This window comes from Lepus europaeus, chromosome 6 (genome assembly GCF_033115175.1).
Source record: "Lepus europaeus isolate LE1 chromosome 6, mLepTim1.pri, whole genome shotgun sequence".
NCBI classification, from domain to species: Eukaryota; Metazoa; Chordata; class Mammalia; order Lagomorpha; family Leporidae; genus Lepus; species Lepus europaeus.
Window position 1 is genome coordinate 122,315,756 of NC_084832.1, and position 27,671 is coordinate 122,343,426.

The 27,671-nt window shown below is 51.2% G+C and overlaps 1 protein-coding gene across 2 annotated transcripts in view; it reads right to left on the reverse strand.

The window, feature by feature from the left end:
• SINHCAF (SIN3-HDAC complex associated factor) overlaps positions 1–25,952 on the reverse strand; it is a 32,462-nt gene extending 6,510 nt beyond the window's left edge. Inside the window, exons 1-4 of one of the 2 annotated variants that reach the window (XM_062195033.1) lie at positions 25,789–25,952; positions 11,525–11,670; positions 10,409–10,508; positions 7,284–7,410 (exon numbers count right to left, since the gene is read on the reverse strand). In XM_062195033.1, coding sequence (XP_062051017.1) covers positions 7,284–7,410; positions 10,409–10,508; positions 11,525–11,652 — 355 coding nt within the window. In that variant the 5' untranslated portion in view covers positions 11,653–11,670; positions 25,789–25,952. Of the gene's footprint in view, positions 1–7,283; positions 7,411–10,408; positions 10,509–11,524; positions 11,671–23,936; positions 24,042–25,788 lie in introns of those variants that run through there. The other variant, XM_062195034.1, reaches the window with a different exon arrangement.
• Positions 25,953–27,671: the final 1,719 nt, after the last annotated feature.

Below are 27,671 nucleotides of genomic sequence, written 5' to 3' on the forward strand. Positions count from 1 at the left end.
AACTCTCTGCTAATGACCAGGGAAAGCAGTGGAAGATGGCCCATTGGTCCCCCTGCACCCATGTGGCTAGCCGAGGAGGCTCCTGGCTCCTGATTGGCTTAGCTCCAGCCGTTATAGTCATTTGGAGAGTGAACCAGCAGATGGAAGACCTCTCTCTCCGTTTCACTCTCTGTCTATAACTCTACCTCTCAAATAAATAAATAAATAAATAGAATGTTTTAAAAAAGAAAAGAAAGAAAAGGAAGAAGCCTAGAGCAGGGCCAGTGGGAGGATGGTCACCCTCACCGTGTAGGAGCCAGAACTGCACCCCCAACTGGCACCCTTCCCACGTGAGCAGAGGCTGAGTCAGGAATCTGAATCAACAAGGCAAGGGGAAGCTGGCTGTACCCTCAGCCTTCCCTGGCTGTAGCAGTGTCTCAAAATCCCCAATGACAACAGAGGGTTTAAATTAGATCCAGAGTACCACACCATAATTGCAACATGTCCACATGGCAATCAAAAATCACATCCTGGGGCTGGTGTTGTGGCACAGTGGGTAAAGCTACTGCCTGTGTGAAACAGGCATCCCAAATGGCCACTAGTTTGAATCCCAGTTGCTCCACTTTTGATCCAGCTCCCTGCTAATGCTCCAGGGAAAACAGTGGAAAATGGCCCGAGTGCTTGGGCCCCTGCACTCACATAGAAGACTTCAGAAGAAGCTGCTGGCTCCTGGCTTCATACTGGCCCAGCTCGACTTTTGGGGAGAGTGAACCAGGAGATGGAAGATTTGTCTGTCTCTGCCTGTCTCCCTCCCTCCCTCTCTCTCTCTCGCTTTAAAACTCCACCTTCCAATTAACTTTTAAAAACATCAAAAAACAAAACAAAACAAACAGGTCGGCGCCATGGCTTAACAGGCTAATCCTCCACCTTGCGGCGCTGGCACACCGGGTTCTAGTCCCGGTTGGGGCGCCAGATTCTGTCCCGGTTGCCCCTCTTCCAGGCCAGCTCTCTGCTATGGCCCGGGAAGGCAGTGGAGCATGGCCCAAGTGCTTGGGCCCGGCACCCGCATGGGAGACCAGGAGAAGCACCTGGCTCCTGGCTTCGGATCAGCGCGACGCGCCAGCCACAGCGGCCATTGGAGGGTGAACCAACGGCAAAAAGGAAGACCTTTCTCTCTGTCTCTCTCTCTCACTATCCACTCTGCCTGTCAAAAAAAAAAAAAAAAAAAAAAAACACACATCCTACTCAAAACCAGGGTGCAGCCAGGATTTTTCTAAAGGAAACAGCGAGTTCGCGCCAACACCCAGAGGACAGACATGGGAATTATGACCGCGCTTAAGCAGCCGTGACGGAGATCACTCCACAAGTGATAGAAACAAACGAAAACACAGCTCCAACAAGAAATGGGAGTTTTTAGTAAAAATGAGCAGAAACTACAAAGAAGCAACAAACGGGAAATGCGGCAGACACAATCAACTGCGGAGCAGAGAGAACAGAAATGACCCACTGTGCCCAACACAGAGACAGTACAAGAACAGAGCCAGGGCGGCGCCAGGTGCTGGCACAGCAGCAGGAGGCTGCATTCGTGTCCCTGCAGGCATGGAGGGAGAGGGGAAAGAGGGACAGGCAGGAAAGCACTCAAACACAAGCTGAAAATCCCCAAACTGGACAAGAGACAGGAGCCTAAGAGTCAACAAGCTGAGCAAATGGACCGGCGTGGTAGCACAGCTGGGTTAAGTCACTGGTTCGAGTCCCAGCTGCTTCACTTCGGGTCTAGCTCCCTGCTGCTGTGCCTGGGAAAGCAGCAGAAGATGCACCCACGTGGGAGACCCAGAAGAAGCGCCTGGATCCTGGCTTCAAACCAGCCCAGCTCTGGCCATTGCGGCCATTTGGGGAGCGAACCAGTGGATCTCTGTCTCCATGTCTTTCCCTATCTCTCCTTGTGTAACTCTGCCTTTCAAATAAATAAATAAATCTTACAAAATAAAAATAAAAACAAACAGCCACATTCCCACACTGGAGGACCTGGATTTAAGTCTCTGACACCAGTTCTGGCTGAAGCACCTGGGCTCCTGCCACCCGTGTCAGAGACCTGGGTTGAGTTCTTGGTTACAGCGTTGGCACAGTCTAGCCCTAGCTCTTGTGGGCATTTGGGGAACCAACCAGCAGACAAGCAAGCCCTCTATTTCTCTTTGTGCCTCTCAAATAAATATATTCAACAACAACAACAAAAAGAGCATTAGGCTTTAAAGGAGTAAGACTGGTGGGATGTTTAAGACTTTCCAGCGGCAGATGCCAAGGCACAGGGGTTAAGCTGCTGTGTGGGAAGCAAGCACTCCATCTCAGAGCGGGTTCCAGTCCTGCCTACCGTGCCTCTGATCCAGCTCCCTGCTAATGTGCCTGGGAAGGCAGTGGATGGTAGCCCAAGTGTATGCATCCCTGCCACCAAGTGACAGACACAAATGGAAGTCCAGGCCCCTGGCCTGCTTGGCCCAGTCCCAGCTGCACCAGGATTTGGGGAGTGAACCAGCAGACAGATCTGTCTCTCTGCCTTTTGAATAAATGAATGGATATATAAAATCTTAAAAAAAAAAAAAAAAAAAGACTGTCCAAAAAATTAACATCAGCACTCAGCTCTTTGCTGTTGAGAAAAAGAGTACTGTAGGAAGTGCTGCACATGTTTAGCTATTTAAAATTGCAGGCCAGCGTGGTGGGACAGTGGGTAAAGCTGCCACCTGCAGCACCAGCATCCCATATGGGCACGATTCAAGTCCTGGCAGCTCCATTTCTGATCCATCTCCCTGCTAATGGCCTGGGAAAGCAGCAGAAGATGGCCCACGTCCTTGGGTCTCTGCTACCCATGTGGGACACCTGGCAGAAGTGCCTGTCTCCTGGCCCAGCCCTGGTGGTTGCTGCCATTTAAGGAATGAACCAGTGAATGGGAGCTCTCACTCTCTGTCACTCCCTCTCTCTGTGTAGCTCTTTCAGGTAAATAAATAAATCTTAAAATGAAAAAAAAATTTCAGTTATAAAAACTGCAATTTCAGGCCCGGCGCCGTGGCTCAACAGGCTAATCCTCCACCTAGCGGCGCCGGCACACTGGGTTCTAGTCCCGGTCGAGGCGCCGGACTCTGTCCCGGTTGTCCCTCTTCCAGGCCAGCTCTCTGCTGTGGCCAGGGAGTGCAGTGGAGGATGGCCCAAGTCCTTGGGCCCTGCACCCCATGGGAGACCAGGAGAAGCACCTGGCTCCTGCCTTCGGAACAGCGCGGTGCGCCGGCTGCAGCGCGCCAGCCGCGATGGCCACTGGAGGGTGAACCAACGGCAAAAGGAAGACCTTTCTCTCTGTCTCTGTCTCTCTCTCACTGTCCACTCTGGCTGTCAAAAAGTTAAAAAAAAAAAAAAAAGATTAAAAGAAAAAAATTGCAATTTCATATGGTTTCACCTAATATCTGCGACATTGTGATGTATACAACTTCCTGCATAAACACAGCGTGAGGAATTCTCTTCCAGAATGCAGGTCTGGAAATTCTTCACAGAACCACAGTTACTTCAGTAGTAAAATGTCAGCGGGATGTGGAAAGGCAAAGCACTGCTCAGACAGCATGGGGCAGGCAGGGCCAGGAACAAAGCCATGAAGCAGAACACACCACACCACTGGCTGCAGAACCTCTCGGCCAGACTCTTTCTAGGGATTTTCACTTTTGTTTTTCACAGGCAGAGTTAGTGAGAGAGAGAGAGAAAGAGAGACAGAGAGAAAGGTCTTCCTTTTTCCATTGGTTCACCGCCCCATATGGCCACTACGGCCAGTGCTCTGTGTTGATCCAAAGCCAGGAGCCAGGTGCCTCCTCCTGGTCTCCCATGAGGGTGCAGGGCTCAAGCACTTGGGTCATCCTCCACTGCCTTCCCGGGCCATAGCAGAGAGCTGGACTGGAAGAGGAGCAACCGGGACTAGTACCTGGCGCACCAACCGGGACTAGAACCCGGAGTGCTGGCGGCGCAGGCAGAGGATTAGCCAAGTGAGCCGCGGCACCAGCCTCAACTTTATTCTATGGCAACCAGAAATCACTGCCAATTCGAGGAGAAGGATGAAATAAAATAGCCACCAGGACGGTGTGTGGCATAGTGGCTTCCATTGCTACCTGCAGCACTGAATCGCCATATTTGAGTACCAGTTCCAGTGCTGGCTACTCTTCTTGCAACCTAGCTCTGGCACAGCTCCCCACCACTGTGCCCGAGAAAACTGGAGGATGGCCCAAGTGCTCCAGCTCCTGCCAGCCATGAGACCAGATGGAGTTCCTGGCTTCACCTGAGCCTAGCCCCATCCGCTGTGGCCATTTGGGGAGTTAACCAGTAAATAAAAGACCTCTCTGCCACTCTGTCTTTCAAATAAATAAATGGGGGGTGGGGGGGGGGTGGGGGGGTGCTGGTCCTGTGGCACAGTGGGCTAAAGCCTCTGCCTGTAGTGCCAGCATCCTACATGGGTGCCGGTCAGAGTCCCAGCTGCTCTACTTCCAATCCAGCTCTCTGCTATGGCCTGGGAAAATGACAGAAGATTGCCCAAGTGCTTGGCCCTGCAACCGTGTGGGAGACCCGGAATAAGTTCTTGGCTCCTGGCTTCAGCTGGGTCCAGTTCCTGCTGTTGCAGCCATTTGGGGAGTGAACCAGCAGATGCAAGACCTCCTTCTTTGTCTCTCCCTCTCTGTAACTCTAGCTCTCAAAATAAATTTTAAAAAATATAAAAAAGAATTACCACATACATTAAGAATCTATTTTGTTTTCCAAAAACTTTTTTTCCCTGGCTGTCAAGTGACACCTGGCCACACATATGTCAGAGATAGAAATAAGGAACTGCAATTCAAACCCAGATCAAGCTCCAGGTGCAAGGGCTCCCTGGTATACCACAAACGACTGCGTCAGGCTGAGGCTGAGCCCAGGGACAGGCAGGACTGGACACAGGGAAGCCAGCCTGTAACCAGAGGCCAGGAGGTGATGCATAAGCATTCAAATGTCCGAGCGCGGTTCCATTGCACACAGGTGCTTCTGAATCACAGTGCACCTGGGAAAACTGTTTCAGTCTCAGCCTACAAAGTCCACACATTATCAAAGGGACTGCTTTGCAGCTGCAACCAACACACAGCATTGCTTGACCATAAAAATCTCAAAGTACACTAGACATATTCCTCAGATAAGGCAGAGTCCGCCAGATACCACTTTCCTGATAACTCAGGAAAAAGGTAAGAACATATACATAATGATGCAACCTTCAACTTCTCCAATGTGCATTAAAATATCTTCCAAGGGGCCAGACATGTGGTGCAGCACCTGGCATGCCGGTTGGGACACCATTTTCCAGGTCAGAATGCAGGAGTTTGAGTCCCAGCTCCACTTCAGATTCCAACTTCCTGCCAATGTTAATCCTGGGAGGTGGCAGGTAACACCGTAAGTACTTGGGTCCTTATGTTCTGAGCTCCTGGCTTTAACCTAGCCCAGCCCTGGCTGTTGTGGCCATTTGGAAGTCAATCAGTGGACAGATCTCTCTACCTCTCTGTCTCTCTCAGCCTTTCAAATAAATAAAAATTAATTTGAAAAATTCTTCTAGGGGCCAGCACTGTGGTACCGTGGGTTAAGCCACCAGCTCCAATGCAGGCATCCCATAAGGACTCCCAGGTGCTCCAATTCTGATCCAGCTCTCTGCTAATGCCCCTGGGAAAGCAGAGGAAGAAGGCCCAAGTCCTTGGGTCTGTGTGACACACACGGAAGACACACGTGGAAATTCTGAGCTCCTGGCCAGCGCCGTGGCTCAACAGGCTAATCCTCCGCCTTGCAGTGCCGGCACACCGGGTTCTAGTCCCGGTCGGGGCACCGATCCTGTCCTGGTTGCCCCTCTTCCAGGCCAGCTCTCTGCTGTGGCCAGGGAGTGCAGTGGAGGATGGCCCAAGTGTTTGGGCTCTGCACCCCAGAGGAGACCAGGATAAGCACCTGGCTCCTGCCTTCGGAACAGCGCGGTGCGCCAGCCGCAGCGCGCTACCGCGGCGGCCATTGGAGGGTGAACCAACGGCAAAAGGAAGACCTTTCTCTCTGTCTCTCTCTCACTGTCCACTCTGCCTGTCCAAAAAAAAAAAAAAAAAATTCATCGGAAATTCTGAGCTCCTGACTTTGGCTTTGCTCCAATCGCAGGCCACTGCAGCCATGTGGGGAGTGAACCAGCAGACGGAAGATCTCTCTGTAACTCTGTCTTTAAAATAAATTTAAAAACCTTAAAAAACATTTGTTTTTAATCTAGTAAGAACGGAGGGTAGAGGGCCCGGTGCCTTGGTGCAACAGGTTGATGCCCCGGCCTGCAGTGTCGGCATTCCATATGAGCTCCGCTTGAGTCCCTGCTGCTCTACTTCCGATCCAGCTGTCTACTTTGGCCTGGGAAAGCAGGAGAAGATGGCTTGGGCCCCTGCACCCCTGCAGGAGACCCGGAAGAAGCTCCTGGTTCCTGGCTTTGGATCAGCTCAGCTGTGGCCATTATGGTCATTTGGGGAGTGAACCAGCGGGAAGACTTCTCTCTACCTTGCTCTATCTCTCTGTAACTCTATCTTTCAAATAAATAAATAAATATTAAAATAAAAAAATGGAGAGTAGAATGAAAAGGGGATGAGACTCCTTAAGCAAACAAGAGATGGGCAGTGTGGTACAGTGGGATAAGTCGCTGTTCAGAACACCCACAGAGTGCATCTCACACTGCAGTGCTAGTTGGAGTCCTGGCTGCTCCACTTCCAATCCTGCTTCCTGCTCACTCACTCACTCCTAGGAATGCAGCAGATGACAGCCCAAGTATCTGGGTTCTAGACACCCACATGGGAGACATGGATGGTAGTCCTGGTTCCTGGCTTTGGCCTGGCCCAGCCCCAGTTACTGTAGCCTTTTGGAGAGTGAACCAGCAGACGGAAGCTCTCTCTTTGGCTCCCCCTCTCTCTGTTATTCTGCCTTTCAAATAAATAAATCTTTTTTTTTTTAACAAGATTTATTTATTTTATTTGAAAGGCAGTTACAGAGAGACACAGGCAGAGAGAGAGAGAGAGAGAGAGAGAGAGAGAGAGAGAGAGAGAGAAGGTCTTCAATTCAATCTGCTGGTCCACCCCCAAACTGGCCACAACCGCTGAAACTGCCCCGATCCAAAGCCAGGAGAGTGAATGAGCAAATGGAAGAAAGACAGATAAACAGACAGATGTCTCCTTTTCTGTCATTCCAGCTTTCAAATAAATAAAATAAAATAAGGGGAAAAATAAGTTCTATAGCTCCAGAACTCAACTTACTGTGACGTTTAAATTCCTTTTGCAACTTGCTGATCTGGTTGCTTTTCATCCTGCTTCCAGACAGAGTCTTCACTTTCTTTGGTTTCAGTGTGGTCTTTAGACTGGGCCCTGCCCTTGCATCTACCACCTGGAGAGAAAACAATGGTTATTTAATCCCATTTTAAAAATGACATTCATGTATGTAGGAGCCACAGTATCATACTCATAGCGTCAAAAGGTCCGTGCACTTTTATCATCACATGGTATGAAAAATAAATATTATAAATATTATTTATCTAGTGGAGCTTTTTTTTTTTTTAAAGATTTGTTTATTTATCTGAAAGGCAGAGTTAGAGACAGAGAGGTCTTCCATCTGCTGGTTCACTCCCTAGATGGATGCAGTGACCGGAGCTGCACCCATCTGAAGCCAGGAACCAGTAGCTTCCTCCCAGTCTCCCACTCAAGTGCAGGGGCCCAAGGACTTGGGTCATCTTCTACTACTTTCCCAGGCCACAGCAGAGAGCTGAATCAAAGTGGAGCAGCTCAGACTCCAACCGGCGCCCATTTGGGATGCCAGCATTGCAGGTGGCGGCGGCTTCACCCACTACACCAGTGTTGACCCTTAGTGGGGCTTTTTAACTCTTTCCTTGAAGAAGAATACGCTGAAAAAAATCTAAATAGTTTTCTATATGGGAAATCATGACTGACTGCATGACTTAGGTGAGTTTACAACAATCAACCCACCAAAGCTAACATTCCTGCAGGATGTTTCACAGTTGGCAAAACAAAAACTTTCGTATACTTTTGATTTCACTTTTACTATACAGTGGTTCAGGGGACTATTTAGGTTTTCCCAATCTTAGACTGTAACCAAAGCAAAGTAAATTCTGTAACTTGCCTTATTCCCCTAAGCTGGTGAGAAGAGAAAGCAGGCAGGAGACAAGCCAACCCCAGGTTTTCATTCCTCGTGCTATCTTCAGACCACACCTTAACCTCGCGGGTCTGCTCTGTGAGGGTAGCAACAGACTCTCAGGTCTGGCCCAGCCAATGACCTAGCCCTGGGATGGTGCTGCTTGTCAGACATTCATTCACTTTTCCTACTCGCAGACTCTTACCCCCATGTCAACATTCCAATCTTGATATTCTCCAGAGAAGGTATTAAAGAAAAACTCATTTTTAATATTTCAGGGGCAGGACTGTGGTGCCACTCCACAGCTTGCAAAGCCTGTGTCCAATTTAGGGGCACCCTACAAGTCTCAGCTAGTCTACTTCTGATCTAGCTTCCTGAAAATGTGCCTGCGAAGGCAGCAGATGACGGCCCAAGCACTTAAGCCCTCCCCCATGTGGGAGACCAGGATGGAGCTCCTGCCTCCTGGCTTTGGCCTGGCCCAGCCCTGGCTGATTTGGCCATTTAGGCAGTGAACCAGTGCACGAATATCTCTGTCTCTTGTCTCTCTGCTGTTCTGCCTTTCAGACATTTTTAAATTATTTCAGGAAGAACTTGAGAGAAAAAGCAAAAAGGAAACACCTTTCCATGTCAGTTTGTTCTCAACAAGAGGTAAATACAGAGAACTGCTTCCATCCAATGGCGATGTGTTACACGTTGTAGATAGCACCTCATTCACTTCTCAACAGCGCTATCAGAGAGCTCCTATCTTCACACTCCATAAACAAATATAACCTGCCCAAAGCTCACACCAGTAAGTCACAAAGGAAGATTCAAACCTGAGTCTGGCTGCAATACCCACATGTTCACTAATAACCTGAGTTCAAAGTCATGGATCACTAAGAGAAAGAAGGGGGGCAGGCATGGTAGCACAACGGGTAAAGCCTCCTCCTTTAGTGCGGGCATCCCACATGGGTGCCAGTTCGAGTCCCAGCTGCTCCACTTGCAATTCAGCTCTCTTCTGTAGCCTAGGAAGGCAGTGGAAGATGGCCCAAGTCCTTGGGCCCCTGCACCCACTTGGGAGACCCAAAAGAAGCTCCTGGCTCCTAGCTTTGGATCAGCGCAGCTCCGGCCATTATGGAGAGTGAACCAGTGGATAGAAGACCTCTTTCTCTCTCTCTCTCTCTCTCTCTCTCTCTCTCTCTCTGCCTCTCCTCTCTGTGTAACTCTACTTTCAAGTAAATAAATCAATCTTTTGGCCGCGCCATGGCTCAACAGGCTAATCCTCCACCTTGTGGCGCCAGCACCCTGGGTTCTAGTCCTGGTCAGGGCACCGGATTCTGTCCTGGTTGCCCCTCTTCAGGCCAGCTCTCTGCTATGGCCCAGGAGTGCAGTGGAGGATGGCCCAAGTGCTTGGGCCCTGCACCCCAAAGGAGACCAGGAGAAGCACCTGGCTCCTGCCTTGGGATCAGCACGATGCGCCGGCTGCAGCAGCCATTGGAGGGTGAACCAACGGCAAAAAGGAAGACCTTTCTGTCTCTCACTGTGCACTCTACTTGTCAAAAATAAATAAATAAATAAATAAATCTTTAAAAAAAAAAAAAAAGAGAAGGAGGAGTCCACGTCCAACTCTGGGGATGGCAGCACTGAGCCTAAAACTAAGTGTGTGTACCCTGGGGATCTCAAAATGGGGTCCTGGACACAGCCTTAGGCAATGCCCACTGGGTACTCAGCCCCAAACCTGCCAAAATGCAAAGTGATTGTATCTGAGAAGCTATTTGTGTTTTTTACTTTATTTTTTTCATATTCCTATTCCTCCAGCCTAGAAATATATTTCTTCCTAAATCAGGGGAAAGTTACTGTCAATTATTTAACTGACAGTAAAAAATGCATCAGACATGGAGGCCAGTGTTGCGGTGTAGCGTGAAGCCACCAGCTGAGACACAAGCATCCCTTAGGAGCACCAGTGTGAACCCCGGCTGCTCCACTTCCCATCCAGCTCGATGCTAATGCACCGGGGGAAGCGACAGAAGATGGCCCATGTGCTTGGGCCTCTGCACCCACGTGGGAGACCTGGAAGAAGCTGCAGGCTCTCAGCTTTAGTCTGGCACAGACGTGGCCGTTGTGGCCGTTTGGGAAGTGAACCAGCAAATGGAAGACTTTCTCTCTCTCTAACTCTGCCTTTCAAATAAAAAATAAATCTTCTAAAAAATACATATGTATCAGATATATAACTGAGAAAGAAGCAAAATGGACTAACGTGATTCCAGTTTTTTTTGGATCCTGCCGGCAGCTTCTTCCATCTTTTCACCAGCAGGACGCAGGCGTTGCAGATGTCTCCGGAACGCGTCTCATGCAACCTGGAGAGAAACAACCCCACCTGGGTGAGTCTCTTTACCCCAAAGAACGCACGTGAGCACACGTCTCCACACCTGATCACTCGGGATGACACAGTACCAGCGATTCCGCAGTGTATCTCAGAAACAGATTTAAATTCTAGAGCCAAAGAACCAACTCTGTACTGCAGTTTGCTCATTTAAAATAAACGCTGTTTAAACTCCACCAATAAAACTTAAAAGAGATCCACGGTTTTAGACAATGCTGTTTAATTCACCTGTCTTGAAATACTGATAACTCTCATTATGTGTAAGACTAGAAATCAAGACTACTAAAAGAAAAACGTAATTTATAACAGCACAGTCAGCATAGCTTCTTTCTAACAACCTTCAAAACTACAAGTCCAGGATTCACAATTAACCATCAACAACATTTCAGCAGGAAAAAAAGCATACAGTTAATTTCTAAAAGAGGAAATGGTTCAACATTTAACACCTTATTTTATACAAGTATTTGCTGGAAAGTAAACTCCATTTTATTAAGCAGAGGATTATCATCCAAAGATGAACTAAGAATAAAATTCTGAAACAAAAGCTAACCAACGCTGACAAGTTCCAAGGCAGAACATTAAGTCTTGGTACAACCACCTTCCCCAGCAGGTGGGGTTAAAACACATTTCTATCGTTGAGGAAAAAAAATCAACAAAGACAGAAGGATACAGAGGACCACTACCACGAGAGAACAAAGGTAACTTTTAAAAATCCCTCTATACATCCGCATGCTAGCAACAAAAGGGCTGTCCAGTTACAACCTTAAGGGGCTTCACAGTGAACTTGGCCGTGGTGTGTAACCTGGACAACAGCAGCGTGTCATGTTGTTCAATTCACTCTAAGAGCAGAGGGCTTAATACCTGGGATTCGAACACAGCAGTAACTTAGTCCGCACCTTGCTTCAAGGGCTCTGCTCAGCGGTATTTCCGTACACTGCCATTGTTTCTTTTTTCCACTCTAAGAACGGTACAAACGGTGAACGAGCTTACCCGAAACAGCTCTGGAAGTCCTTCTCGTAGCGCTTACTGTCGGTGAAGCGGGAGCTCGAGGACTTGGCCCGGCAGATGCAGCAGCCCTCTATGCTTCGGTACATCTTTGGCTTGTGGAAACCAAACATCTTCTCTTCTGGCCAGGTCTGGAAAGACAAGGCAACAGACACAGCTCTGCTGAGAGCTCTCACAAGAAACCATCCGAGGAGCCTGTGCTGTTCCACCCCGGGCCCACCCAGCCCCGTCAGACAGCAGGACTCTGTGGAAGGTGGCCTGGACCCGCCTCTGCTCCTGGCGCTGGGACGCAAGTATATGACACAGAACAGCTCAGGTGTTTAGGGAGGGCCCCCGCTATCACCACCCCCACCCCCCTCCCACCCCCGCAAACATTCATTCTGAAAATGAGGAAGGGGAGGCTGGGTGGCTTGTTGGCAGGGAGCCAAGCACTTGAGCCATCATCTGCTGCCTCCCAGGGTCCACGTGAGAAGGAAGCTGGAATCGGGAGTGGATCAAGGATTGGAACCCAGGCACTTGGACACAGGATATGCTACAAGCTCTCCCGATAATCCTGTAAAGTGATGAAATCATTTAGGATGTATCTTGAGATCTGAGACAAGGCATACCTTTTCCTTTTGCATCTTTGAAAGTGACTCCCCCCTGGGGAAGTTCTAAGCATTTACCACGCCCATCCCTGGATGGTAAGTACGCAAGCAGCTCAGAGCTACCAACCCACACACTACCTCACCCTCTGGGAAAACCAGAGGGGATTTCTCCCGTGAAAAGTGGGAAGTGCTAAGCAGTCAGGCTCAATTCTGAAATGAAACTGCTCAAAGGAGGAGGTAAATTTCATAAAAACCCAGGGTTAGTTCTTTAAAACAGTAATTTTGTAAGTCACTAAGACAAAAATAAGCCTATGCTGCCTGGCCGCTGCTGAGTTGTGCAGGTTTCTGGAGATCCTCTATGAGGCTTCGAGCCCAAGAGAGCTTGATGGAGATAAATGTCCAAGAAACATAGAATGAGATTAACTGAATTCCCCGCTCAAAAGAAAAACAAAACACAAATCACATGGAGGAAGAAAGAAACTGCTCTACGTTTGGTTGCAAAAGTGCAGCTGTCAATAAATCACTATCTTAGCAGAAGTAAATCTGGAATATCCAAACCAAGGCCAATTTCACCAGAACATCTAGATGAAGAGATGACAAGGCATTGAAAACAGAAACAAACACCCAATGGGCAAGTTCAGAGTTGATGTGTGTATCAAGGACCAACTACAAATTATCACAAAAACATCAGTCACAAAACATCAGCAAGAGAAAATTATTAACACTGCTTACTGTCATGACCATAGTCAAAGAGTTAAAAATCACAGACCACCATCCCTTTAAAGTTGCTATAGGGGCTGGCATCATGGTGCAGCGGGGTAAGCCCCAACTTGGCAACACTGGCATCCCCTATCAGAGCGCCAGCTGGCTGGAGTCCTGGCTGCTCCACTTCTCATCCAGATCTCTGCTTATGTGCTTGGGAAGGCAACAGAAAATGACCCCAAAAGCTTGGGTCCCTGCCACCCATACAAGAGGCCTGGATGTACTTCCTGGCTCCTGGCTCCTGGCCCCTTGCATTGCATGGCCCAGCCCTGGCCATTGCAGCCACCTGGGGAGTGAACCAGCAGATAGAAGACCTCTCCCTGTCTCTCCCTCTTCGTAACTCTCTCAAAATAAATAAATAAATGTTTAAAAAAGTGACAAATATTTAAATTTTATGAACAAATAATTTGCCAAAAATCGAAGCATTCCTTTTAAACTTGGATATATTTGCATGTATTTGAGAGGCAGAGAGAAGAAGAGTAAACGCGGCCCCCTCTCTGCTGGTTCACTCCCCAGATGCTTGCGACTGCTCCCAATCCAGTTCTCCCACTTAGCTGGCAGGGACAGGAAAGCAGAGGAAGCAGCAGAGCCGGGACTTGAACCCAGGCGCTCTGAACTGGGATGCCGGCATCCCAAGGGAGGTCTGTGTACAACGGTCATCCAGGGCTCCTCTTCCAAGTGCTCGCTGGCCAGGGAGGGCGGAAGGGAGGGAAGCAGGGCAGAGGCCACTGATGCGCTTCAGTAAGAGGACAATCGTACCTGATGACCATTTCGGTCAAAAGGCTGGGGACTGGGTTTTCCTGAGGCGGCAACATGGGGCAGCCGCGCCCCAGGAACACACTCTTAAGAGAGGCTGCCTGGGACTACGGGCAGCCGCATTTCCTCAGTCCAACAACAAACGCATGTGGCAACTGCGAAGAGCATGGTCACGTGCTGCTTTGGGAAAAAACAATGTCGAGTGACAGAATTCCAGAAACGAGAACCTGGAGGGCTGCTGCTGTCAGCTGCGTGGGCAAAACCTCGTCATCTTCTCGGAGGCCCCTCACACGCAGGCCAAAGTGCACAGACGCTCTAGGAAGCCCCGCCTCCCTCAGCAAGGGCAAAGGAAGCACAGCAAAAGGGGCCAGGCCATTGCGTTAATAACCAGACCAAATCCTATTACGACAGATCCCTGCCTGTGCCCCGCCCCCCACCAGCACGCACGGGAACAGCACGGCTCACGGATCACCTCTGGGACACGCGCTGGACTTGGGGACCATCGCTCTGAGCCAGGGACCACACAACTGCAGCTGCACGTGGAAGCTTCCTTTTTTAACCCATGGCTACTTCCAGTCCAGCGTCCATCGCCAGCGATTTTCTGCTGGTGGCGACCTCACACATCTTACTTACTAGCCCCTGGCAAGAGGTTCCAAGAGGTTCTTCTTGGCTATCAGGGACAACAGCCTGTTGTCTCCTGAGAGTTAACCCTTCCCTGTGCAGCTGTGACCTTGCTCTTGCTCCAACAGAATTCTTGCCCGAACACCCGGGAGGGGCAGGGGCATCTGAATCTCGAAGCTCCGCCTGCTCTTCTGGCGCAGGGAGGTGGCACAGAGCAGAAGCACAGGACCCGCTTAATGCATGACGCCATAATAAAGCTATTAAACCCTCGCTGAGCTCACCCTGCATTGAGCAGCACCTGGGAATCGGCAGCAAATCCACAGGGCTTTCATTTGGGGAGTTTGTTTACAGCCACCCAGTTAAGGCACAGTTAGTATTTAACCATTTTCAATTTGGGGAGCCCTAAAATTAACTGCAAACATTTTCACTAAACCTACAGAAAGGTGGGGCACAGTGAGCTGGCACTGTGGCAGAGCAGGTAAAGCCGCCTGTAACACCAGCATCCCATCTGGGCGCAGGTTCAAGTCCCAGTTGCTGCACTTCACATCCAGTTCCTTGCTAGTGGCCTGAAGAAAGACGATGACCCAGGTGCTTGGGCCCCTGCCACCCATGTGGGAGACATGCAAGAAGCTCCTGGTTCCTGGCTTGGGCCCGGCCCAGTCCCAGCTGTTGAGTGGCTGAAGGGATCCATGCATGGAAGGTCTCTCTCTCTCTGTACCGCTGATTTTCAAATAAATCAATAAATCCTAAAAAGAGAGCAAACAAAATCCTAGCTAAACTCTAGAAGAAAAGCAGGAACACAAAATGGCCTCTGAAACCAACTCACCCTAACGCATCCGAGGAGATGGTTGGCCACTGCACACTTGAGTAGAACTGGCGATTCCTGTGATTTCAAGCAAGCTGATGGCCTTTCTGGGTGCCACGTTCGTGCACTATCTAAATGATTCCTGCAAGACACTCTGGTCTTTACCATTTTTACACCCAAACCGTATCTTTTAATTCTGTCTTCTGTGAACGTGGAGCAGCACGCACACATGTGCTCACTGTCAGCCATGGAGCTACCTGTGACTCCTGCGCCGACTCCTCGTCCCATCATTCAGCACCCTGCGCTTTTTCTCACTAGACGGACGCCAAGGCCATCTGCTTCCTCACTGAGGAACGGTTACAGCTGAGAGCAGACTCCACCCGGTCTCACCCCTAAGCGTGTGTTGAGGGAGAGCCCAAGAACACGAAGCTTTAGATGAAGCCGGAAATCAGCAGGACTTCAGATACTGATTAGAAACCATCTAAAATCACATGGTGGTGCTGGTTCACTTCCTGAATACACGAGAAGCCACTGAAGTGTACACACTACAAGAGTGCATTTTGTGGTATGTGAATGACATCTCAATAAGCCTGCTTCAAAGATATAATAAAAATGAATGGGTTAGGCATTCTGTCTCCATCACCTTTGTAATCTCAGCATCTAGGGCAGTACAAGGCTCCTAGGTGCTCAACAAGCACGTCGACTAAGCTTCTAAAAAATGTTATCGTGTGTACAGCTCTGTGTCATTTCCCAAAACACTTTCACTGACATTATTCCTTTGGCTACTGTCAGCCAATACCCATGTGTTTTTAAATAATGTTAATGGTTACAAATAAATCAATCATGCTAGAATTACATTTCTGACCAACATAATCAAATCTCACAAAATTAAAAAATTAAGGCTAGTAGCTAAATCAGCCAATGTAGGAAGACAAATAACTATATGAACAAAACAGACCAAAAAAAAAAGGGGGGGGGGGAAGGGGTGGTGGTGAAGTTTTTAAAGTGTAACAAATTAATTCTCAAGGTCTGTTTTGGCTGATTTGTTGGTTTCTTCTACTTTGAAGCTGGGAGTTTCATACAAATCTAATGATCAATTTAATGCAGGCATGGGGACTGTAACCTTGGCGTTACAGGTCAAGAACAGGATGAGGTAACCACTGTGTATCAACAACACAAAAGGGCCAATTCTAATCTAACCTAATGAGACTGCGAAGCCAAGGACCAGGCATGATGTCCAGTTTCACTGAGTGCAATACAATGTAAGAAAGAAAATGTTTTCACAGCAACAGACACTATTTAAGAAAAGTTTTCTTATCAACCTCTTAGAAATCTTAACAACTTGCAGAGTTTAAGCTCCCACTAGGAAACACTAGGAAGAATACTGAAATGGAAATGTGCGCCCTTTTTAATAGGGAATTGGGTGAAAAGGTGAAGAACTCAATTGTCCTTTGAATCCTACAAGGATGTTAATTTAACATCTTTGCAAACAGGAATCTTAAGATAAAGTTGACATCCATTAGGCCCATTTGGCTGGTATGTAAGCTCTACAGGACACAGTTACTCAAGACAATAACCTTCCTCTGGCTTTTTAATGTTTAGAAGTAAGGGCTTTCTTAACAGTCAAGAAACATGTCTTTCAAAACTCTAAAATGCCAGTGAATGGAGTAGATGGAAGAAAACGGAGAGGCAAGTAAGACTGGTAAATCACAAGTTAACCATGTAACTTGTCCTAAATCACAAGTTAACCATGTAACTTGTCCATGCCATTTTGGGAACTGAAATTCCGCCAGACACAAATTAGGGAAATCACCTTCCATATGGAAATATTTTTAGTTTTCAGTAGACCAAAACCCTATAGCTTCTAATCACTTTTTTCCTAAAACTCGACTGATGGAGACCTTTAAAAAAAAAAAAAAATCACAAGATATTGGCAGCGTCCTATACTGCCTGTGATTTTGAGACTGATTAAACTATGGTGTCTTCATACTACAGCCCCTAAAAAGAACGCAGCATGCCTATGACATGTGCGGCAAGGGAACCCTATTCAAGATCTCTTGTTCTGTGACACAGGCAAGTTGAATAAGTTTCACAGCACAGTCCCACGCAGTACATTTTTAAAATGAGACCTTAAACGTACAAACTTTTTAAAAATAGGTGTATAAAAATAGTAAATGGCTGCCTGTGCAGAGTGCAAGCAGGAGAGAGCTTACTTTCACTTTACTGCCTCTAGCAGAGCTGGTTTTTTTCTTTAACCAAGCGCATCACACCCCAATAACCTTGATTACCATCACACACCTTCATCTTACTGAAGAGGAGCCCGAAAAAGCCCCGCATTTGAATAAACTTCCTCCAAGACACACAGATGGGGAGACACGCAGCAGAAAAACCCACTGCACTGGAGTGAAGTCAGAACAGGCACACGGCAGAAGGCAAAGGAAACTGTGCAGTGGGGAGGAAGAGGCTCCGACCAAAGACAAAAGGAACCAAGCAACCAAAGACAACTTTGAAGTGAAGGAGATGCATTTTAGAGGCCGGCAGGAGGATGAGAAAGGAAGAGAAGCAACACGAAAAGGCACTTGTGATCTTAGCGTGGGGACAGCCGAGTCTGCTGTAACTGCTAGCCAGCGGCAGGCTCTCTAATCACACAGAAGCACAGGAACCAGTAAACGGACAGCGTAACTGGAGCAACGCTCTTCACAAAGGGTCAACAGGACCGAGGGTTTTGTATTCCCCTGCTGCTAGGCCACTTGGCTGCAGAACTCAACAACACATGTTCCATCAGCGCTTAAGGAAAGCCACGGGGCAATAAAACATTATTATTTCCGCTCACCTGCTTCCAGATAGCGCCTACTTCCCAGCACCGAAGGTTCTCAATCTACTTCATCACTTTCCAGGAGCAAAGTTTAATGTGTCCAGAACACAGAGAAAGGGGCAGCCGACCCTACAGCTACTCCAAATATGCACTCTCTCTCTAAGAAACGACATGGTAAGACACCTGTAACTTGCTCTCTATGCGAGCTATTCTTATTCGACAGGACACAGGTCAAACTCCGAAATCTGCTAAAGCAATACAGGTGAAAACAGACATCACGAGCCCAGTCTCTGGGTTTTAGATAGTGGAAAAACAACAACACTGGGTGTGCCAATTCTAGATTAAGAGCAAGTCTAGTGGGCAGAAAGTTGCAAAAGGTTAGAGACACAGTATTAGCTTTTAAGGGATGATTATTACTTAGCAAATGTAACTCCAGGGAGTCTGGGGGAAAAGGCACTATAAAGACAACTTGGGGTGTACTTCTGCTTCTGTCTTTACAACTGACTAGGAAGTCACTTCTAATTTCATTTGCCTCTCTGTAACATCATGGTGAAATCTCACTTCTACTTTCCAGGGACACTGTAAAGCAGGAATAAGAAAACAATATTCTTATTTCCTTTACATTGTAGGACTTACGCATTACAGGAAAATAAACTGTGTCCCAGGATACATTCAACAAATTCAACTGAGGGTAGAATCCAGAATTTTCAAAGTCTTCTTTTAGGCTCAGGTCCGTGGGAAAAGGGGAACTTGGTCTTTTCAGGGAGATTTCATGGTCATAAAACAAGCCTATATTTCTTTCTATGAAGCTGCTCTCCCTTTGCCAAGCTTGATAAAAATGGTAAGGGGCAAGCACTTAACCTACAGTTAAGACAATGGTCCCATATGCCTGAACCTGGTTCCAGGCTCTGGCTCCTGACTCCACCTTACTGCTCATGCAGACGCTAGGAGGCAGGCGTTGGGGCCCAAGTAACTGAGTCCCTGCCACAGCGTGGGAGACCTGGGTTCCCAGTTGCTGGGCTTCCGTGCCCAGCGTGGCTGGCATTTGGAGAGTGAACCAGATGATTGGACTTCTCCCTGTATTTCTCTGCCTCTCAAATAATGTTTAAGTTTAAAAAAAAAAAAATGTTTAAGTTAGGAAAAAGAGTGTGGGAGCACACAACACCACGCAATCTGACCCAAACCTCTTCTGCCCATTTCCTCCTCCTTAAATAGGCTGAGTCCCAACTCTTCTGTAGCGCACAGCACAGAGGGAGCAAGGCAGGCGCTGGGCGCTGACATTTCTTCCTACCAGCAAGTCTTTCCCCCTTTCTCTTTGTTCCTCTCTCACGTCAGGGATGGTTTCAATGCCTGTTTTGGAGCACCCCGCCCTCAGGAAGTCACTGATAGTCCCCAATATTCAGCTCCTGATCCAACCTCTCTCCCTTCGCATTAGGATCAACATGGCAAACTGACCACCAATCCATTCTGCCCTTTGAAGGTGCTGAATTAGCTACTGTTCCAAGCCTCATCCTGTGGTTACCCTACACACAGGTACACCAAAAAATCTGGAATTCAGCTCCTCCTCACGCTCCACACAGCTCCTCACCAGGCTCATAATGAGGTCCTGATTCTGCTGCTTTCTCCCATCCTGCTCCACGGCTGGGCTGGCTGTCCATCACCGGCACTGAGGCTCCTGTTAGAAGCCGGCGCCGCGGCTCAACAGGCTAATCTTCCGCCTTGTGGCGCCGGCACACCGGGTTCTAGTCCCGGTCGGGGCGCCGGATCCTGTCCCGGTTGCCCCTCTTCCAGGCCAGCTCTCTGCTGTGGCCTGGGAGTGCAGTGGAGGATGGCCCAAGTGCTTGGGACCTGCACCCCATGGGAGACCAGAAGAGAAGCACCTGGCTCCTGGCTTCGGATCAGCGCGGTGCACGGGCCGCAGCAGCCATTGGAGGGTGAACCAACGGCAAAAAGGAAGACCTCTCTCTCACTATCCACTCTGCCTGTCAAAAAAAATAAAAATAAAAAATAAAAGAAAAAGAAATTCATTCCTGACTTCCCTGGAATCCCTAAAGCTCAAATGTTAATCATCCTGACTTCAGGATAGGATCCGAACTCCCAGGCAGGGAATTCAAAGCTTTCCAAGATGTAGCCCTGCCTATCGGCTGTTCCCAACTTGGAATTCTGATTTTCCAGGAGTGACAGACCTACAGCCAGTCGGAAACAGCTTCCCCTCCATCCCATCAACCTAGGAAATTCTCTTAAAAATTACTTCTTATGGAGCCAGGGCTGTGGTGTAGCAGGTAAAGTAGCCGCCTGCAGCGCAGGCATCCCATATGGGCGCTGGTTCATGTCATGGCTGCTCCTCTTCCTATCCAGCTCTCTGCTATAGCCCAGGTCCTTGGGCCCCTGCACCCGCGTGGGAGACCTGGAAGAAGCTCCTGGCTTCGAATCAGCTCAGCTCTGACTGTTGCAGCCATCTGGGGAGTCAACCAGTAGATGGAAGACCTTTCTATCTCTCCCTCTGTCTGTAACTCTGCCTCTCAAATAAATAAATAAAAATTAATTCTTGTAACAAAATGTTTTTGTGACTTTATTAGAACACCTAGCACACAAGACTGCAACCTACTTGTTTACTGTATTATCTCCTCTACTCAACAGTCAACGCTGCGGGGCAGGCACTAAGTCTTTCCTTACAACCAGGTGCTGAGTGCACGTGGCACACTCCAACAGGTGGAATGTGCTAACTACCCCAAGAGTGGGGCAGCCAAGATGAACTGAGCAGTAGAGGAAGGTGAAGGCATGGAATGGAAAATGGTGTTTGTCATAAAAATGTGAATTAAAATATTGAGGGTCTGAAAGGACTCTTATTTCTTTAATATTTAGTCTACAGCCTTTTTAGAAAAAAAAAAAAAAACCTGCAAGGTTTAAAGATTTCCAGGAAATGTGAACCAAATGAACTACTTTAATTAAAGAAGATTAATGGTAAACAATTTTCTTAATTGGTAGAGAAGGAGGGGTAGATTGGAAGTGCAAAGAGGAGCCTCACGATAAGAGCGACTTCCACCCAGCATATATTAGCACTAGCTAGATTAAGCCAAATCAAACTTTCAATGGGACATTATCAGAAATGGATTATTTTAGCCCAGTTGCAACTTTTGGATTTGTCTTTTTTTTTTTTTTTTTTTTTTGACAGGCAGAGTGGACAGTGAGAGAGAGAGAGAGACAGAGAGAAAGGTCTTCCTTTGCCGTTGGTTCACCCTCTAATGGCCGCCGCGGTAGCGCGCTGCGGCTGGCGCACCGCGCTGTTCCGATGGCAGGAGCCAGGTGCTTATCCTGGTCTCCCATGGGGTGCAGGGCCCAAGCACTTGGGCCATCCTCCACTGCACTCCTGGGCCACAGCAGAGAGCTGGCCTGGAAGAGGAGCAACCGGGACAGGATCGGTGCCCCAACCGGGACTAGAACCCGGTGTGCCGGCGCCGCAAGGCGGAGGATTAGCCTGTTGAGCCACGGCGCCGGCCTGCAACTTTTGGATTTGAATGTGTAACAGCAAATATGTGCGTGATTTTAGTACTTCCTGTGCATAAAGAAAATTTCCCTACCTTAAAACTTATGTTTATTTTTGGGAGGGAGAGTAGAGGCATTTCAAGATTATTTCTGTAATAAGGAAAATCTTAGTAGCAGACTCAAAAGAAAAACTGGAAGGACCAGCACTGTGGCACGGGATAGGTGAAAACGCCAACAACCCCCATCAGAAAGCCTCCAGTCAGGCTGCTCTCCATTTGTGAACCAGCTCCCTGCTGATGCGACTGGGAAAGCAATGGAAGACTGCCCAAATACTCAGGCTGCAGCCACCCATGGGGGAGGCCCGAGTTCCTGGCTCTTCTCTTGGGCTTGGCCCAGCCCTGGCTGTTGGGACCATCTGGAGAGAGAACCAGTGGATGGAAGATCCCCCTTTCTCTGTCACTCTGCCTTTCAAACAGATAAATAAATCTTTAAAAAAAAAAAAAAGAAAGAAAGAAAGAGGGAGAACCAAAACATTAAAAAATATTCTCAACTTAAAACCCTCTGGAGTCAAAACTAAGCATGGGAAACACCAGACACTCGCATACACAAGAGAAAGCAGGAAGACAGAAAATGACATTTTCCAGGTTTCCACAGGGCTGTGGTGTAACAGTTCAATCAGAATTGGAAAGGCAAACAGTGTTCCTGGGAGGTGCTGAAGGTGGGGGAAGGGACCATGCCTTCCACTGAAGGCTTCCGTGGGCCAGAGCCTTGGGTCACCTCCTGTGAAAGGCCAGTTCCCCAGCCCGGGGGTGACACTGCTTTATTCTCCACAAAGCTCTGCGACAAGTGCTCTCGCCGTTTCACAAGTGAGAGGACTGCACCACAAATCTAAGATCATCAATGCTTCGGAACCTCCTCTGCAACAAACCTCCTCCCACACCCGTGTCCCCTTTCTCCTGGGCCAAGTAGATTCCCACAGTTTCTTAGAGGAAAAAAAGAAAATGACATATATGTCTTTTTAAAGCAACCTGCCATGTGTCTGGCATGGCAAACTAATATATTTGCCCTAAATAACAGCTTCCTTAAGTTAGTTTAGGTTTCAAATAATTTTAAACTTTCACTAATGAAAAACTTTTCTAAGTAAAAGCATTCTCAAAACATTTTTCTGACATAAACATGTCTGAGTTTGAGTCCACTGAATCAGGTTTTCCCAGCTTTGGGGGGGGGGGGGGTAAGATCCTGGTTTTAGACACAAATAATCAGAAAAACTGAAACAGCAGCCCCGCAGCCTGCTTTCCACGAAGGTTCTAGAATACACTTAGCACCTACAGAACTTCTCACCTCTAACCTTCCAGAGTAATACCAACAGAAGGCAGGGAAGACCGGGTTCTTTCCTTTCCCTAACTCACTCACCTCACATCTCTGATGTGCAGATCAGATTATTAAAGCAAAAACCATTATACTCTGTTTGCTAAACTAAAACTTCCCCACATACTGAAATTCTTGGCTTTAAAATAGGAAGAACTTGTCAGAGAATGTCAGCGTACTCACGTCACATGCATTTCAGACATGGCACAGAAATAACTGACCAAAAGAAAGTCAAAGTAATCACACTCCAAGTTCTTATTTTCTTAACAGGCTCATTGCATTCACTTAAGAAATCTCACAGTATTGGTTGCCTTTCAGTACTATGAATCTGGTCGACCAAAACTTGGGAAAAACATGCTTAACAAGACTAAAACAAAAAATGTATCTGCACTTGCGTGGATTTGTGGGAGCCGGTGGGCAGGGCATGCAAGGTTGTTATTTTCCGGTCATGACCACTTCTGGATTCTAACCTTCAACAAGACCCAAACGCAGCAGGTCCGGGGCTGCTGCTTATCGGATGTCTAGACTGCAGGCAAACCCCGGATTCCAAAGACGCATCCATGTGTCAAACCGGCATAATTTCTGAGCTATGCCTGGGGCCGCATACCAATAAAAAAAAGAAAAAAAAAAAAAGTTGGCTTGAAAAGAAAATCGAGGAGGGGTCAGCAGAAGGTCAAGCCCGGTTCCCAAGAACCGGAGAGGACACTGTGTCATCCTCCCCAAAACCCTGGCTTCCCTCAAGCTCACCCCAAGACAAGGCAGCGAGCAACAGCGGTAGCTTCCCGGCCAGAGAAGACGCCGCTGTCCCTAATCTTTACAAAAACACTCGGCTCTGCTCGGAACTCCACCACCATCAACTCCGGGACTTGCATTTAATTGAGTTTGGGGCACCCGCACGTGCTGGTCCTGCAACGCGCATCAGGAAAAGGCTGCACGGGGGCAGCCTCCGGTCCAAAAGCAGGTGCTTTTTTTTTTTTTTTTTTTCCATTATGAAAAGAGGAGCAGTGAGTTTTCTGACCCCCTCTCCTCAGGGCCACAGGCCAGGGGCGAGGAGGCAGCTGTCCACTCCTCGCCTCCCGGGTGGCTGCGGAACCGGAGGTGAGCGCGTGAACGCAACAACAAAGGAGCCGAGTGGGAGCGGATCCCGGTGGCCGGGACGGACTCCGCACCACCCACGGGGGGAGCCCCGAAACCTACCTGGCCGGCCGCCTCCCACGCGTGCACACACAAAGAGCCCGCGGCGCGCCCGCTTCGCCCCCGCACCGCGGGGAGCCCCGAAACTTCCCCTCCGCGCCTTTCCGGGCGGCGTCGGGGCTGGGTCCGCTGGACGTGCGGGGGCCCGGACGGTGCGGGGGCAGACGCCCGCCCGCCCCGCGCCCCCAAATCCGCCCGCCGCGTCTCCGGCGCTGCCCCCCACGCTGCGGGTGCCACCTCGGGCGCGCGGCGGCCGCCGCAGACGCGCAGCCCGGCAGCGCGCAGAGCCGCTCCCCGGCCGGGGTGCCGGCCCGCAGGACGGCTGCGGCCCGGGCGAAAGTTCCCGCGCGGGCCGGGGCGGCCGGGGGGCAGCCGCGTCGCTCGCCGCCGCCGCCGCCCCCCTCACCTGCGCCGGAACAACGGGCCCCGCGCCCGCCCTCCGGCCCGCCCGGCGCCTCCCGCAGGCCGCGCCTCCCGCACGCCGCGCTGCCGGGGCTGGTTCCTCCTCATGGCTTTGCCCTGACGTAATTCAAACATGGCAACAGTTCGACTTCAAAGGCGAAGCCTCAGACCTCCCAGACGCGGGCTCCCGGGCCGCGAGGTCCGGGCGTCGCCCTGCGGCCGCCCCCGGCCTGGCTCCGCGCGCGGGCCGCGCCGCCGAAGTTTCCCCGCCGGGGGCTGAGGGACAAAAGCCCTCCCGAAAGTCGCCCGAACTTCGGGGCCTGGGCGCCGGCGGCCCTTTGTCTTCCGTCCAGCCGGGCGCTGCCTCCGTGCGGCATCGGGGCCGGGGCCGGGGGCCGCGGGGGCCCGGCCCGCCAAAGTTTCGCGGCGCAGCCCCGGAGGAGAAGCGCCCCGGACCGCCAGCCGCGCACGGGCGGAGAGTTGGCGACTTGCGCTCTCGCTGTTCACAACTGGCAGGACGCCATCATCGGCGGGTCACATTGTCCTGCGGGGCCGGGGGCCGCGGGGCCGCAGCACGTGGTCTGTCACACAGGCCACAAAAAGCAGCGCCCACGAGCGGCCCCGGCGACGCCGCCGCTGCCTGCCGGCCGCCCGGACTCGGCTCCCCGGGCCATCTTGGCCCGCAGACGGCGCCCGCGCCCACGCCACAGGTGAACGCGCGGGTGGCACAAGTTGGGGCCGCGTGGGAGCCGGGCGACCGCGTGTGGCTCATTGTCGCGGCCGCGTCCCTCCGGAGTTGGGCGGACCGCGCCGCGCCGCGTGCGCTCCGGAGGCCCATTTAAACCCCCCTCGCGGAAGCGGAAGGCAACTTAAGTTTTGGGGCGGATGGCGCTCATTGTCCACCCCCTCGGCGAGACACGCGCGTGAGGGGCTGCCGTGGGCTACACCACGAGGCGCGGCGCCGGAGAGTGTGTGTGCGCCCCCCCCCCCCACCTCCGCCACCGGCCAGCGTCCACGCGGACGCACCGGCCCCGGCCGCCCCGCAAGCCCCTTTCCGCCCGGGCCTTGCAGCCTCCGGGGCACGGGGCGGCGGAGAAAAGTCGTTGTCACCTTCAGCGTGGATCGCTCAACTCCGCGACTCCCCGGTCACTGCCAGGCTCCGCGCACTCCCCCCACCCCAGGACTTTCGGTTTGCCGGATACCCGCCCCGGTGGGGGAAGCAGGCGGCCGAGACGCGTGTGTACAAAAGGACCCGGGGGCCGGCGACCGCGGAAACGGGGCGCCCGGCAATGCCACCTCCCAGACAAAACTTCCTGCGTGTGCGTGCGTGTGCGGTGAGCGTGTCGGCTGTGTGTGCAGGGACGGGGAGGTGGGCGAGCTGGACACAGAGGACACCCCGCTCGGAAACCGAAGCCTCGGCACGCAGCCCTGCAGCCCGGCAGAGTTCGCTCACCTTCCCGAGGCAGCCGTTCCACGCGCGATCAGGCTCCCGAGGTGCGCGGTGCACGCAGGCCGGCCCCTCCAGGCACTCCGTCCCCCGCCGCCGCCGCCGCCGCCGCCTTGTCTAGAAAGATTGTCTCCTGCAGTTCTGCAGTTGCTACCGCGGCCCGGGAAGGTGTAGATTCCGCTTTCGTTCTGCGCACGCGCGCTCCCGGGGCAAGAAATTCTCTTGAATCGGGCTCATTTGCATGCGGGCGCGCGCGCGTCGCGGGCGGGGCGGGGAGGGGGCGAGGCGGCCGCGCGCGCTCCCGGGGCCTCTATTGTCCTTTTAAGGGGAGAAGCGCCGCGGCGCGGGAAACGCGGCGGCCGCGGGCGGCGGGGCGGGGCCTGCTTACTACGGCAACGTCGCGTAAACAAACGGCCGCGGCGGGCCCGTGGGCCGCGGCGCGGGTGGGCGCGGGGAGTGCGGAGTTCCGGGGGCCGGTTCTGCGGGCACCTGTGACTTGCGACAGCGTGCACACGCCGCCTCGGTTTGGCTGCAAGTTGCGTGTTCGCAGCTTTTTGGAAACGCGCGCGCGAGTCCCCCGGAGCCCGCGGGGAGCCCGTGTCCGCGCGGTCGCGCTTGGACTCCGCGTGCGGCCGCCGGCCCCCGCTGGCCCCTCTCTCTCCCCCGGGGTAGCCCACGCACCCCAACTCCTGCAACTCGGAGACCACGCCACGAACGGGCGGGCTCGTGTGGGCACGCAGCCGGCCACGCGCAGGCTCTGTGCACCCGCACCCACGCCCGGAGGAACCCCTCGCGGGAGGCACCTGGCTCCGGTGCGCGGGCCACCTGCCCCAGGCCGCGGGGAAAGGCCGTTCGTCCCAGAAACGGCTTTCTGGTCCCCAGCCGCAGGCGTGTGGCGGCCAGCCGTGCCGGCAAGTGTCCACGCGCGGAGCTAGGTCGATACTTGGGCAACGCGGGTGTGACACAGCCAGTGCTGCCGCCGCCGCGGCTGCTTCTTCCTCGGGTCCTGCACCTGCAGGCGGAGCGCCCGCAGGGCCCACGCCTCGCCCAGGAGAGGGCCTGGGTCCGTCCGTGGGCAGTGGGCAGTGTGCTCCTGCGGACCGCAGCTGGATCGCGGGCTCCCGCAGCCTCGCAGTCTGACAGATGACCTAAGTCACTCTGCACGTGCAGGAAGCAGCCCCCGTCCTAACCGAGGTGACCAGGATTGGACAACCTGGACCCCAGGGGCAAGCCTGTGCCTCCCTCGTTTTGAAGACAACTTTAAAAAGTTGTCCTTGGCGGTCTCAGACACTGACTCGGTTTATGAAAAACCCTCCAAAATTAACTTCTAATTATTACATGCCTCTGAAAATGTGAAAGTTCCAAGTACTTTTTTTTTTTTTCTGGTGGAAGAAAAGTAGTTTGTTCTGCTATGCAGAGAACAAGAAGTTGGGCAGCTGTTCAATCCCAGAATCCCAAGAAATAGGCCAGCGCCGTGGCTTAACAGGCTAATCCTCCACCTTGCGGCGCTGGCACACCGGGTTCTAGTCCCGGTCGGGGCACTGGATTCTATCCCGGTTGCCCCTCTTCCAGGCCAGCTCTCTGCTATGGCCCGGGAAGGCAGTGGAGGATGGCCCAAGTCCTTGGGCCCTGCACCCCATGGGAGACCAGGAGAAGCACCTGGCTCCTGCCTTAGGATCTGCACCATGCGCCGGCCGCAGCGGCCATTGGAGGGTGAACCAAAGGCAAAAAGGAAGACCTTTCTCTCTGTCTCTCTCTCTCACTATCCACTCTGCCTGTCAAAAAAAAAAAAAAAAAAAGAATCCCAAGAAATAATTTGTCAACTTCAATTATTGTGTACTGGACATGGGCATGCAACACAAAGGACCTTAAATGCCTTTGTCTTGAAA